This window comes from Dreissena polymorpha, chromosome 1, assembly GCF_020536995.1.
Source record: "Dreissena polymorpha isolate Duluth1 chromosome 1, UMN_Dpol_1.0, whole genome shotgun sequence".
NCBI classification, from domain to species: domain Eukaryota; kingdom Metazoa; phylum Mollusca; class Bivalvia; order Myida; family Dreissenidae; genus Dreissena; species Dreissena polymorpha.
The window spans coordinates 153,110,491-153,125,544 of NC_068355.1; the positions used below are offsets into that span (position 1 = coordinate 153,110,491).

Sequence of the window (15,054 nt, forward strand, 5' to 3'; positions counted from 1 at the left end):
CTCTTTTTCGAGGTGAACCCACACGATGAAACAGCCGTTTAATTCAAAGGTCAATAAAACAAATAAGAACTCCCGTCACCCTCGATTTTTATTTTATTTTAATATCAGCAAAAGATGGATCTATCAAACAATATTCAATATATATATATATATATATATATATATATATATATATATATATATATATATATATATATATATATATATATATATATATATATATATATATATATATATATAACCGATACAACAGTTTGACATTGCATACTTACCGTATATAAAATGTCATTTATTCTGCTTGCAACTCTTCATTAAATAATAATAATAACAACGAAGTATTGGCAGTAGGCCTATTGCACGCAAAACAGTAACCCTCGACCTGTCGGCAGAAAACTTGAAAGCAATGTTTAAGACATTTAACTCGCGCCTTATTTGTACCCTTCAAATGATGCATAACGAAATGTAATGTCCATTTAGCATAACAATAGAGAGATTTATTTTTAGCATCCACCAGACAATTGACCTCTGCATGGTGATGAATCTGTGAATTGCAGGATCCAGTTAATGTATCTGTATGTGTTAATTTATCATAACAAAATGCTATTAAACTCTGACATAGAAGATCATATATTACACGATATAGGATGGTCTGCTCTCGGGTGACAGATACACTCCAGATTAGAGACAAAACCTCACTTCATTTATTTATTTGTGTATATTTAAGTGACACACTGCTGTATGTCCGCATGATTATAGCTTGATTAAATACCTATAACTCTTTAACAAATTAACTTACTTACAGGGATCTTTTCACGGTTTGGTATATTGACAAAATTGACAAAAAGTTTTTTTCAGATTCGCAAATTTTCGGTTTAGTTATGATATTTTTGAGGAAACAGTATTACTGAACATTTGCCATGGTCTAATAAAGCCATTATGTGCATCTTTTGACGATTTAAAAACCTAAAAATTATATAGCATTGCAACGCGAAACGATGGAATAATTTGGAGATCTCTGTTGTTGTCGTTTAAATTTGTAAAACTACGAAGATTGCTTATATAACGTATAAAATACGCGTCGCATGTGTGCTTGGCAGGATAGCACAGTTTGTTAATGCGTTTTTTCTTCAGGTTTCCGGCGGTCACTGGTTCGAGCCCTGCCACGGGATACTTTTTTTTCCTTTTTTAAATTTTATATTTGATTTTTACTGGAGCTTTTAAAATTTCATGTTTACATTTATCAATATAAAGCATTTAATGACAAACTTCAAAACATACCAAAATCTGTGAAAAGGCCCCTTTATAAAGAACAACACAGTGAACTAATTATTTTCACATTTTAATAGAGATAAGTTGCCCAAATAAACGGTTCAAATCAAGGGTTAAAAGATCAATTTTTCGCCTCTTTTTTCTTGATCGGGTCCGATCAATTCGGGTAGGTCACGGGAGTTTTGTATCGTATTACAATGTATTTCTTAAAAGTTTACACATGTTATGCATGATTCGTACATTTTTAGAAAGGAATTTCATTTCTGCGCTAATAAGATCGAGTTCATGGAGATCGCTGTACATTTGATGAAATTATGGTTGTTCAAAGCGATCCACCTTGTTTTCGGGTCATTTCGAATTTAATACGTTGTTATTATATGAAGTTTTTACTAATTTATATCAAAGCCACACGCTAACCACCTGTGGCAGAACACACGCGTCTGTCATAACCGATAATCTGCAATTGTTTCTTTATCGTTTTTCATCATCTAAAAGATATACATTATTTTACAAAAATGCTCGATATACGGATGGCACTTCGATAACAGAGAAAAACAAAAGCCACGTGCGAGAGAGAGGTAGGCCCCCTCACTTGCTATTTTGTATTTATATCCTTAATATGTATTGTGCTGCATGGTTAATCATTGGTATATCATTGTAAATTGTGTGATAAACAGAGTGATAATGACACATACAAAAATACTGTTATAAGTTTACTGTTACATGGTGCTGTTATTTTTCTCATAAATACAAAAATCTACATTTCTCTGGAGATAATTTGTGTGATTATTTCAATAAGATTTCATTGTTTTATTTCAATAAGATTTCGATGTATTATTTCAGAAGAAATACATATTAAAGGGATCTTTTCACGCTTTGGTAAATTGAAAAAATTGCAAAAAGTTGTTTCAGATTCGCAAATTTTCGTTTTAGTTATGATATTTGTGAGGAAACAGTAATACTGAACATTTACCATGGTCTAATATAGCCATTATATGCATCTTTTGACGATTTTAAAACCTAAAAATTATAAAGCGTTGCAACGCGAAACGATTGAATAATTTGGAGAGTTCTGTTTTTGTCGTTAAATTTTGTGAAACTACGAAGATTGCTTATATAAGGTATAAAATACGTCAAGTATGTGTACTTGGCGGAATAGCTCAGTAGGCCATAGCGTTTTTACTTCAGGACTCTGGCAGGACTCCAGGGGTCACTGGTTCGAAACCTGCTCCGGGCAATGTTCTTTTCCTTTTTTAAATTTTATTCTTGATTTTTTACTGGAGCTTTTACGATCCAATGATTACATTTATCAATATAAAGCATTTAATGAATAAGTTAAAAAATGCCAAAATCTGTGAAAAGGCCCCTTTAAGTTACGACCAGAAATCAATTATACATGAGGAAGCTTTTGTGGCAACTTGGATAAGGAAAATTGAAAATATAAATGGGTCGTGCTCTGTAGAAAGGGGGTTTAATGCATGTGCTTAAAGTGTCGTTCCAGATTAGCCTTTGCAGCCCGCACAGGCTAATCATGGACGACACTTTCCGCCTTTATGACATTTTCTGTTTAAAGAAAGTCTCTTCTTTGCAAAAATCCAGTTAATGCGGAGAGTGGTGATCCTTATTAGCCTGTGCGGACTGCTAAGGCTGATCTGGGACGACACTTTACGCACGTGCATTAAGCTCCCTTTTCACAGAGCACGGCCCAACTTAAATTTGTGTTCCCGACAGAGAGTTTTGACCACTTTTCTTGATAAAACAAGCCTGTGAGGTGAAGGAACAAATCTAAAAGTGTGGCGAATTATCATGTGTGTATGTGTTATAGGATTAGCTTTTATTTTCAATAAAACGTATTCAGTGAAATATGATATACATTATTAAAAACGTGGCACTATCGTGTAAGAAGCTTTGCAATTGAAAAATATATCGAAACATAAACTGCAATACCCAGTACACATGTTCATGATGTATTTCAATAACCACAACCAATCTTTAAAATACTCACACACGTTGTCAAACAATCACTTTCTTTATTCTGTATTCAAAGGGGGTGTAATTTGAGACCAAATAACCTAAATTTAACAAAATAACAATTTAAGTTTTTTATCTTTTATTTTAAACGTTAAGATTTACGTTTAAGGTTAAAAACCGGTATAATGGCTTTTTTGACATCCATGATACATTCATTTTCACTGTAAGAAAGGTAAACATTCAAGAAGGTCACCATATGTTCAAAAAGATATAAAAAATGTATTTATGAGAATGTTTTGAAAAACGTACAATGGCGGGATTTTGCAGCTGCTCCATGTGCAAGGTAAGTTGCGCTTTGTCCGGAGTACGTCTCAACACAGTGGAAATGGGCAGAAAAAATGAGACCGGTTAAGACAATGACTTGACAGTCCACGTGATACGCTTTGGGCGTGTTTCACTGGCCTGCTTCAAATAACATGAATGCAATGAGTTTTGGTTTTATTTTTAACGCTATTTAATAAGGTACCGATAAAGGTTTTTTTAATAGGTCACTTTTTTTCTGTATGTCATGTCATTGATAATGAGTTATATGTTTATAGATTCGGTGAGTATGTTAATGTATTTATATTCATCACAAGAATCTGGCAAAGTAGTGTTTAATTCTTGGAATTATTAAAATTATTCACTGATTATCCTTTATCATATTTCAAACACCTTCTATTGTACGGTATGTGTCAATAATCGTGTATGCTTATATAACGGAATTGACAACAATACCTAAAACCGTACTTTCGTCATTGGCCAACATTGAACAAATTCGAAATTCTAATGTCATCAAAATCAACAAAGGTATTAAATAACCTATCAAAATATGTTTATTTTGCCCAAAAACTAAGGTCAAATGTAACGTAATATAAAATATATGCCTTCAATTTAGTATGTTTATTAGAACAGATGTAATAATAAGTTAACCGTATTAACTATGATTATTGTTTCCATTTGCCTAATGTATATATATTTGGATAAAGCAATTATCATTGTATTATTATTGATTCTATTCTTTGAATTATTTTGACATGTCTTTTTTTTCTCTTTTGTTTTACCTAACTATTCGTATTCATCGTTTTGTGTTGTACTTCTCAAATACATGTACCATGTCTTTGCTTTCTCACAAACACATACCTGTATAGGCTATAAATTTGCAATATGCTGTTTTATGCCTAATAAATGTTATGTTATGTTATGTTATGTTATGTTATGTTATGTATGCTTTTATCTGGCTGTTTTCAGGCTAAGAAAATGTCATCTATCGGTTTTTCTACCGTCAACTGATCTTGGCCGTTCTTGTAACAAACATTGAGTGGTGTTACAAACCTCGTCTTTTGATTGCGATGTTTTACACTCGATCGGAAGACTTTTCTTCTTTTTTTAAATTGCCACGTTGTATTATCGCCAGTTGAACTTAAACATGTTTGACCTAAAGCATTATTGGTTTAACGATGTAGAGGCACATTTATATATCTTTTGTGTACCGTTATTTTTTTTTCATTTTCTTCATAATTGCCCATCCTCAACACTGTTTACGTCTGTCCAGATTTGCTAAGAAATGGATGAATGTATTGCAAGCACCACTCATTGTGTCTTCATTTATGTCATAATTATGAAAAAGTGATGCAAAAAAAATATATAAATTAAAAATGGAACACTAAAAAAAAATATCAATTAAAATGGATCTTTAATTTGCAATTTACTCATGCTGTTAATTTATTAAATTCTTAAATGTTATTGTTTAAATAAAATTAAATGTTCAGTTTAGCCCAAGTGGTCATAAATTCACCTGCATGGTAAAGGTAGTAAATACAAAATGTGCCATAAAATATGTATTCAAGGTAAGTGATTTGTGACCTCTTGTGATTGTCGAAAACGATGAAATTCCTCGTGTTTTATAATACCGGAAGTATTTTAACGTCACGAAAATATGAGATACTAATTTTAGAATCAAATAGGTGTGGTATAAATAGAATGTAAAATTAAAAGTTAAGTCATATTTATGTTTTACAAATATTCACAATGTGGAATTTTATTGAAAGATACACGGTTGAACACTACAGGACTTAAACATTGAATGTTTAGTGACACCAAAATGTCTGGAGAACACAAAACAGTTATAAAAGGAAATTCTTCCAAATATGTAAAAATTAATGTTGGGGGTTCCCTTCATTATACGACCATAGGGACCCTAACAAAACAGGACACTATGCTACGTGCAATGTTCAGCGGTCGAATGGAAGTTCTGACTGACTCTGAAGGTATATTTCATCATTTCATGGCACGTTTGGTGTGTAGCATACTTTGCTGCAATTATGAGTTTATTTTATTTTCTTTTTTTTATTTCATTACCTCAAAGTCAAAGCTAGCCTACATAATACATTCCACAGAAATAACAGATCACTATTTAATCTATAACCATGCCTGGTCAATCTTTGCCAAGCACTGTGAAAATTACACAAATGTTTTTACAAACCCATCAAACGGAGACCGGGTCACACAGTAGCATTGGCCAATGATTGGGCAGCGTCTGGATTAATTTTAACTCTCACTTAAAATTTTAACCTACGTCAGGCCCAGGAAGAAATCGAGTTGAGATCCAAAAAAGATGGGTCTGTCAATGCACGGTTATTGAGTGGCGATAGGATTCATGGTATGTTTATCAGCAAAAATCAAGGTATTTCCCAAGTGACATATACTACATCGGCTGGCGAACGTCTGATTGCTGTAGGGCCTCAGCATGATGACTGACGAAAGCCAGACATAGCTCATCATGATACACATACAACGAATCCGATGTCTAGGGACTGCTGGGCAATAACCAAGTGTTGATGGTGTGATCTTTTTTCGATGATCGGAAAAATATGTTGTTAACTGATCTGACAGTGATCGGTCTTTATTTGTGACTTGTATATTAAACTGTTTCACTCATCGGTCGGTGGACTGCTTTCGAATAATGTTTAGTTGTCTGCTTAAAAAAACATGCAGTAATCATGCTGAATAGTTCTAGTTGCAATCTTAAGAATCACTTTTTAAAACATCACTACTAGTGTTTTAAAATAGTTGATTCTCTCTGTAAAGCTTGTTTACATTCAAATTTCTTTCTTTTACCTAGGCTGGATCCTGATAGACAGAAATGGCCAGTATTTTGGTTACATTCTCAACTTCCTGAGAGATGGGACTGTTGCACTGCCAGAAAGTAGACGGGAGCTCATGGACCTATTACAAGAGGCCAAGTACTTCCTGGTTCAAGATCTAGTTCAATTGGTGGAAGCCCATTTAAAGAGGCTTGGGAAGGATGATGTGGAACCCAAGTGTAGGATCCCCTTGATAACCTCACAGCGAGAGGAGCAGAGTCTTATAGCCACAACTGTCAGGGTAGGGATGTTAGTGGCTGGGATAACTTTATGGATTTGAAAACTGATGGTCCTTTATAAATATGTTGTGTGTTTTGTATTTTAATTAAGCAGCACTCACTATGTCATTGGCAAAGAATTAAAACAAAACATTACATGGAAAAGACCAATATTTCTGAATTTGTCTACAGAAAACTCTTTTTTCAAAATCTGTGTAATGTTTATGGTTATATAACATTTTGTAAAATTTTCATTTGAATGTCTTTGATCCTTAGAATTTACAGTCCACTGACCATTCTGCATACAAAATTTCCATGTACAACTACATGAAATATAAAAAATACAGCAGGTAAACCACATACAAACATGTATAAATAATATCATTATGTATAATGCAAATAAAGTATTTTTCCCGTTCTTTCAGCCTGTGATAAAATTGATTTGTAACAGACACAACAACAAGTATTCATATACACCGTAAGTACAATTTTTACTGAACAAAAACTTGACAAGGAGTGCTTTTTGCAATTTCATGATTTAATAAGTACTCTTTATTAATTTATTTATAATTGCATTATATAAGACTTGAGCTATTTCTTTGCAAACCAGATTTTAATCAGAATACCAAAACAATTATGATATAAAATTGATTAAAACATTTGCTGCTGGCTGTCTATTCTGAGTGCACATAACTATAAAACTAGGTTTAAACACTTTAACATTTAACTGATTGTCTAATAATTATGCATATTGTTGAATGCCCAGAAATTCAGATGACAACTTCCTTCGCAACATAGAGCTTTTTGACCGCCTGGCGCTGCGGTTCAGCGGGCGTGTGCTCTTCCTAAAGGACGTCTTAGGCAGTAACGAGATCTGCTGCTGGTCCTTCTACGGCCACAACCAAAAGATAGCAGAAGTATGCTGCACCTCCATCGTGTATGGGGAGCAGAAGAAGCACACAAAGGTATTTTTAAGGGTTCGATTATTCAGGCAAAATAGAGAACAGACTTACCTAAGACTGGTAAAGTCAAGAACTTAATCTGACCCATGATGGTCAGTCAACAATCAAAGACGTCGTAAGGAAAAATCTAGCACTTGTTTTAAAGAGTTATGTAATAGTACTTTGCCAGGTAAAAAGGCCAAGTAACAAGGCATCTGGGAGAACAAGCTATTACACATAACTTTATTTGCAGTTTACATTTTTAACACTCTTCTAGTTTAGAGGTCACATTGTCCGATCTTCATGAAACCTGGTCAGAAGATTTGTGCCAATGATATCTTGGCTGAGTTTAAACTGGTACAGATTGGTTGGAAAACAATTTTTATGAATTTCAGAAACTTGGTCAGAACATTTGGTTAAATGATATCTTGTGAGAAATGGTTCCTGTCTGTTCGAAAACATTGCTGCCAGGGGGCGGGAAATTTATCCATATATGGCTATAGTAAAACCTTGTTAGCACTCTAAAAGTTATAGTTCGCTCTTCATAAAACTTGGTAAGAACATCTGTACTAATGGTATCTTGGGCTGCACAGAACATATTTGTTTGTGTGTGTGTGTGTAACTCAGGTGAGTTACTTTGGTCCTTTCAGACCCTCTTGTTGAGCTCATCTGAGCACATGTATTAACTTGTTCATCTAACAAACGAAGGTCATGCCATAAGAAGTTCATAAATCCTCGCAAGTGCAGACCAAAACAAGATGAAATCATAAATCTTTTCTAAATCCTTGTGCATTTATATTTTGTGTGTAATATCTTATAGTGGTCCTCTACTGAGTTTGTTCAGGTCAAAACTTGTGCAGGGGCCACATGATTTATAAAGACTAATATAGCAAAATGACTTAAAAAATCTTTCAAGAGGTGTAATATTTGGCTTATAACATTTTGTTGTGATATTCTACCAAGTTTGCTCTAATATCTAGCATTAAAAACGTTAATGTCTTCAAATGCTTTTCCAAACCATATGTCCGTGTCATAGAGAATACCGGTAACTAAAACTAGTTATTGCACAAACATCACAAAGTCTGCACATGAAAATTTTTTGCCTAAATGTGGCATTTGTTTTAACAGAGAGATGTTTAAGATAAGATGAGTTTACTAGTACTAACTTGAAGTTGTGAATAGAAAACCATGTTTGTGAGTTGGTAAAAAGGTCACTTGTTAAAATTTGGTTGTGCAGAAAATAGTTTAATTCCTACAAGGCTATTAAGGTTATGTTGGCTGTTAGTAATGTTTTGTCATCTACCATATCTTTGAAATTGTAGGAGTGTTACATAAGGGCACTGTCATAATTATAATTTTTCAAATTCAGGAAATGATTTTAATATTGAAATTGTATATTGAATACTCAATTTTGAATACAGCTCAAAAGCAAATAGTCAGATTAGAATCAACTTAAAACCACGAAGGAAAGAATTGGATAGTGTTTTTAGAGAACAAAACTGAAAAGCTCTTGATGCTGTCACCTTTAAATACCTAGATGAAAAGGAAAAATTCACTACTGTTACAAAGCTATGGTTCAATTCTTTCAAATGAAGCTTTTCATCATTTGTGTACAGGTGGAGTTCCCAGAAGCAAAGATTTTTGAAGAAGCTTTAAATTGTCTCCTGTATGAGAATCGCCACTCGAGGCCTGACCTTGAACTGATGGAGGCCACGAGGATTGGTAGCGGTGCCTCGGCCTCTCAAAGCGACGAGGAGATTGATGTCATGCTGGATCGTATGCGTACCTCTAATAACAGGAAATAGCGATCGTAGAAGTGTTTAGTATTATTCAGGTTTTTCCTTGAAACTTACATGCACTCCTTGTAAGCATTATATATTTTGGTAGTATTACCGAAAAATTGAAATACCTAGTCCAATAACAATACAAGTATGATATACTTTGAAACTTAAAGATGAAATATGCTTATGATGTCATTACTGAGGATATTTTAAGTTTGCTAGAGTCAAACTTATGGTATACAAGTCCAGTCTTTATGTTTAAGTATTTTGTTGTGTTGTTGTTGTTGTTTGTGGAAAAAATTATATCAGCAAAAAGCATGTAAATTCTTTTTGCCAGAACTGCTCAGATAAATAAATCAAATATTATCTGTAGTGATCTGTTATAAAGTAGATCTATTTATGTACATGTTTTAATGAAGTTCTCTTTTAAGTCTAAGCATTTTATACATTGCAGTTCTTTTAAATATATGTACATGTATATGACCTTTAAGAATAATTGTGATGTTTTTCTTTGCTTTATTAGCACACCTGAGCACACCATGTTCATGGTTGGCTTTTGTAAAAGCCCTTCGTTCTCTCTATTGGCCACATTTAACCATGTCTAATCGTCATGAAACTTGGTCAGAGCATTCATTCTAATGATGTCTCAGCTTAGTTAGAAAATGGTTCTGTTTGGTAAAAAAACAAGGCCACCAAGGGTCTTGACAACATTCCTTATAAGCTATATGGCTATTGTGAAACATTTTTAGCACTCTAGAAGTCATATTTTTAGTGCAATCTTCATGAAACTTGGTCAAAACATTTCTTGTAATGATAGTTAGGCCAGGTTTAAAAACAGTTGTTGTTTATCAAAAAAACATCGCTGCCTTGGTGTGAGGCGGTTTTCCTTTTATGGCTTTAATGAAACCTCATAAAAACTCTATATTTGCCTCATTTATTTTCCAAACTTTACAAAACTTTGTGAGAATGTTTGTCCAAATAAAATCTCAACTGAGTTTTAAACTGAGTTAACTGAGATCAAAAACTAGTTTTCTAGGTTAAAGAAATGTTAAAGCAAGTTAAAATTCTAGAATATGCATTTTTGCTCACCTGATTGCTCAGGTGAGCTTTTCTGACCGGTCTTTGTCCATCGTACGTCCGTCTGTCCGTTAACATTTGCTCTTAAACACTCTAGAGGCCACATTTCTTGTCCCATCTTCATGAAACTTAGTCAGAATCTTTGCCCAAATAAAATCTCGGCAGAGTTCGAAACTGGGTTGTGCCGGGTCAAAAACTAGGTCACTAGGTAAAAAAAAAGAAAAACCTTGTAAACACTGTAGAAGTCACATTTCATGTTCAATCTTCATGTAACTTTGTCAAAATATTTGTCTTAATGATATCTTGATTGAGTTCAAAAGTGGTTCCGGTCTGTTGAAAACATGGCCATCAGTGGGCGGGGCAGTTTTCCTTATTTGGCTTTAGAGAAACCTTGTAAACACTCTAGAAGTCACAATTTTTGCCCAATCATCATGAAAGGTGGTCAAAACATTGATTTAATTGATATCTCGGACGAGTTCGAAAATGGTCCAGATCGGTGAAAAAACATGGCCGCCAGTGGGCAGGGCATTTTTCTCTATATGTATATAGTGGCAGTTTTCCCAATTTGGCTATAGAGAATTGTCCAATCATCATGAAGTTGGTCAAAACATTGGTTTTATTGATATCTCGGACGAGTTCGAAAAAAGTCCAGAATGGTGAAAAAACATGGCCGCCAGTGGGGGGGCATTTTTCTTGATATGTATAAAGTGGCAGTTTTCCCGATTTGGCTATAGAGAAACCACGTAAACACTCTAGAAGTCACAATTTTTGCCCAATCATCATGAAAGTTGGTCAAAACATTGGTTTTATTGATATCTTGGAGGAGTTCGACAATCGTGTGAAATCGGTGAAAAAACATGGCCGCCAGTGGGCGGGGCATTTTTCTCTATATGTATACAGTGAAAACGTTAACACTCTAGAAGTCACATTTTTGGCCCAATTTTCATGAAATTTTGTCAGAACATTTGTTTCTATGATACAAGAGTTGAGTTCAAAAATGGTTTCTGTCAAACCTTGTGATCGAACACTATGGAAGTCACATTTTTATGCCCCCCTTAGAAGAAGAGGGGGTATATTGTTTTGCTCATGCCGGTCCGTATGTCTGTCCACCAGATGTTTTCCAATTGATAAGTCAAGAACGCTTAGGCCTAGGATCATGAAACTTCATAGGTACATTGATCATGACTCGCAGATGACCCCTATTGATTTTGAGGTCAAAGGTCAAGGTCATGGTGACCCGAAATAATAAAATGGTTTCTGGATGATAACTAAAGAAGGCTTATGCCTAGGGTCATAAAACTTCATAGGTACATTGATCGTGACTCACAGATGACCCCTACTAGATCAAAGGTCAAGGTCACAGTGACCCGTAACAGTAAAATGGTTTCCGGATGAAAGCTCAAGAACGCTTATGCCTAAGATCATGAAAGTTCATAGGTACATTGATCATGACTTGCAGATGGCCCCTATTGATTTTCAGGTCACTAGGTCAAAGGTCAAGTTGAATCGAAATAGTAAAATGGTTTCCGGATGATAACTCAAGAAAGCTTATGCTTAGGATCATGAAACTTCATAGGTACATTGATCATGACTTGCGAATGACCCCTATTGATTTTTAGGTCACTAGGTCAAAGGTCACGGTGAGTCAACTTAAAATAATGGTTTCCGGATGATAACTCAAAAAGGCTTGCGTCTAGGTTCATGAAACTTCATAGGTACATTGAGGTGACCCAAAATAGTAAATTTGTTTTACTCAAGAACGCTTATGCCTAGGATGATGAAACTTCATAGGTACATTGATCATGACTCGCAGATGACCCCCATTGATTTTCAAGTCACTAGGTCAAAGGTCAAGGTCACGGTGTTTCATCTTAGAAAAATGGTTTCCAGATGATAACTCAAGAAGGCCTATGCCTAGGATCATGAAACTTCATAGGTTCATTGATCATGACTTGCAGAAGACCCGTATTGACTTTCAGGTCACTTGGTCAAGGTCACGGTTACTTGACACAGTAAAATGGTTTTTGGATGATAACTCAAGAAAGCTTACGCCTATGATCATGAAACAATAATTATAATGGTCAAGTTGATAGAATTTTCTTATTAAATCAATCAAAAATGGAATTTATCAATGAACACACTCTTCTCAGGTGAGTGAACGATGGCCATCTTGGCCCTCTTGTTTAGCTCACCTGACCACAATGTGCTCAATGGTGAGTTTTTGTAATCACCTTTTGTCTGCTGTCCGTTGTCATTATTTGCCTTGTTAATACTCTAGAAACCACATTTATTGTGTGATCTTCATGCAACTTGGTCTGAAAATTTGTCCAGTTGGTTGAAAAACATGGCTACCAAGGAGGGAGATGTTTTCTTATATGGCTGTAGTAAAAGCTTCTTAACACTGTAGAGGATATTTATTGTCCGATATTCATGAAATTTAGTCAAAGATTTGCCCCAGTCAAATACTGAACAAGTTTAAAAATGGTTCCAGTTGGTTGAAAAACATGTCCACAAGGGGGCAAGGCATTTTTCTTTATATGGCTTTAGTTAAACCTTGTTAACTCTCAATAGGCCACAATTATTGTCCGATTGTCATGAAACTTGGTCAGACGATTTGTCATAATGAAATCTTGAATAAGTTTGAAAATGGTTCCAATTGGTTTAAAACATGGCCACCAGGGCCAGGGCATTTTCCTTATATTGCTTCAGTAAAAACTTGTTAACACTCTAAAAGTCACTTTTATTGTCCACTTTTATTGAGTTTGAAAATGGTTACAGTCTTTTGAACAAATATTGCTGCAAGGGGGTGGGGCATTTTCCCTAATATTGCTAAAATAAACTCTAAAAGCAGCATTTATTGTCCGATCTTCATGAAACATGGTGAGACGATTTCCCCCAATGATATCTTGGACAAGTTTGAAAATGGTTCAGGTTGGATGAAAATATGGCAGGGGGAGGGGCAGTTTTACTAATTTGGCTATAGTAAAAACCTTGATAGCACTGTATAAGTAATTTTTATTGTCCAATAATCAGGAAACTTGGTCAGAAAATTTGTTCTTATGATATCTTGGGCTGCACAGAACAGGTCAGTTCCCTTGTATCTCAGTTGAGTGACTTTGGGCCTTTCAGGCCTAATTGTTACATCCATTCTTCCTGATTTGTGGTCTAAACATTTGTTCAAATGATATCTCATCTGAGGCCGAACATTAAAATATGCAGAGAAATGCATAAAGTGCTTTTAATGTTTTCCACCTCCTTAGAATAGTTATGTACCTTTAAGTATCAGTAAAGCGCCTTTTGGCCCATGGTCTTCTTGGTTATAATTCCTTGCGGATTCTGTCTCCTTTACTTCTGCCCTGTGGAGTTTTTCTGTATTTCTATTTTGCATATACATGTTCAACATACACTAATCAGTTTCAATTATTGCCAATTATTTATGAACTTATATAAATTCTATGAAAAAGTGGTAAGGTGGGATTAGAGTTTAGGAAAAGTTCATGTCAGTTTTAACTTGTACAAATAATGCTGTTACAAACTGTACGCTTGAAACTTCACTGGTAGATGCGAATAAAATATAACTAAATGACCTTTTTTCAGTTTCTTATCTGTATAATTGATGACCTAGTTGTTTCTACTTATCATTTATTAAATGAAGTCTATGTGATCAATATATTTATTTACTTGCCCATCATTTCAAACTCGGGCTCTAGATTAATACCATGTAAAAGATCATTTGAGGTGCAAATTCTTTTTGGTACCATGCATACCATCAAACAGGTGGAATATAATTAATATTAACAATACAACTTCACAATCAAACAGACTTGTATGAATTGTTTATAAGAACATTTGTAGAGCAAAAAAGTAGTATTAACTCTAAATTATGATGTAAGTTAAATATTCAGGTACTTCAGTACAAGTGTTTGTAAAGTTATTATCTATTTAACTCCTATACTATTACTATATATCTTTGATTGCATGTTTATAAAATGACCATTTTGTAATTAGCTTTCTTTATTAATGCATGATCTGTTGTATTTACTGTGTTTTAACGTTAGGGACATTACTGAATGATAATAATTGTCATTGAAAAGTGATAATGTTTTATAACATATAATCAAGTAAATTATAATAATGAAAGTAATGTAAAAACAGATAACTGATTGTTTGCAAAAATACTGTTATATGGCAGGTGAAGTAAAAAAAGAAATAATGTGTATACATTTGGAAACTACAAACAAAACATTTGCTTAAATTTTGTTTTTTGTTTTTGATGCTTCTATTGGCTCATGTAAATTAGTCTTCACATTTTTCAGAAATCATTTTTCAGATTGTTTTAAAGTCAAAGAAATTTTACTTTAACATGAGACTGTTGAGTACTGAGTGTGTTGAATTACCAAACATTGTGTACTTGGATGCAGGTTGAAATTATTGAACTGAGGACGTACACCAATTTATGCATTTATATGTTTAAAAGTGTTTCTTTTTTTTTCTAAAAATGTGCATATAGACTATATCAATTACCAAACATTTATTACTTATTATCATGTGATTCGGTTACTGACAACACGTTTTACCAACACATTTTATTACAAAACTGCAACTGCATATA

General features: G+C 34.1%; 1 protein-coding gene across 1 annotated transcript; it reads left to right on the top strand.

Moving 5' to 3' along the window:
* Window positions 1-5,192: 5,192 nt before the first annotated feature.
* On the top strand, window positions 5,193-14,028 carry LOC127856397 (BTB/POZ domain-containing adapter for CUL3-mediated RhoA degradation protein 3-like). Its single transcript, XM_052392539.1, has 5 exons — window positions 5,193-5,549; window positions 6,404-6,666; window positions 7,069-7,121; window positions 7,410-7,608; window positions 9,201-14,028. The coding sequence occupies exons 1-5, from the start codon at window positions 5,366-5,368 to the stop codon at window positions 9,387-9,389; spliced, it is 888 nt and encodes a 295-aa protein (XP_052248499.1). The 5' UTR covers window positions 5,193-5,365; the 3' UTR covers window positions 9,390-14,028.
* The last annotated feature ends 1,026 nt before the right edge of the window (window positions 14,029-15,054 follow it).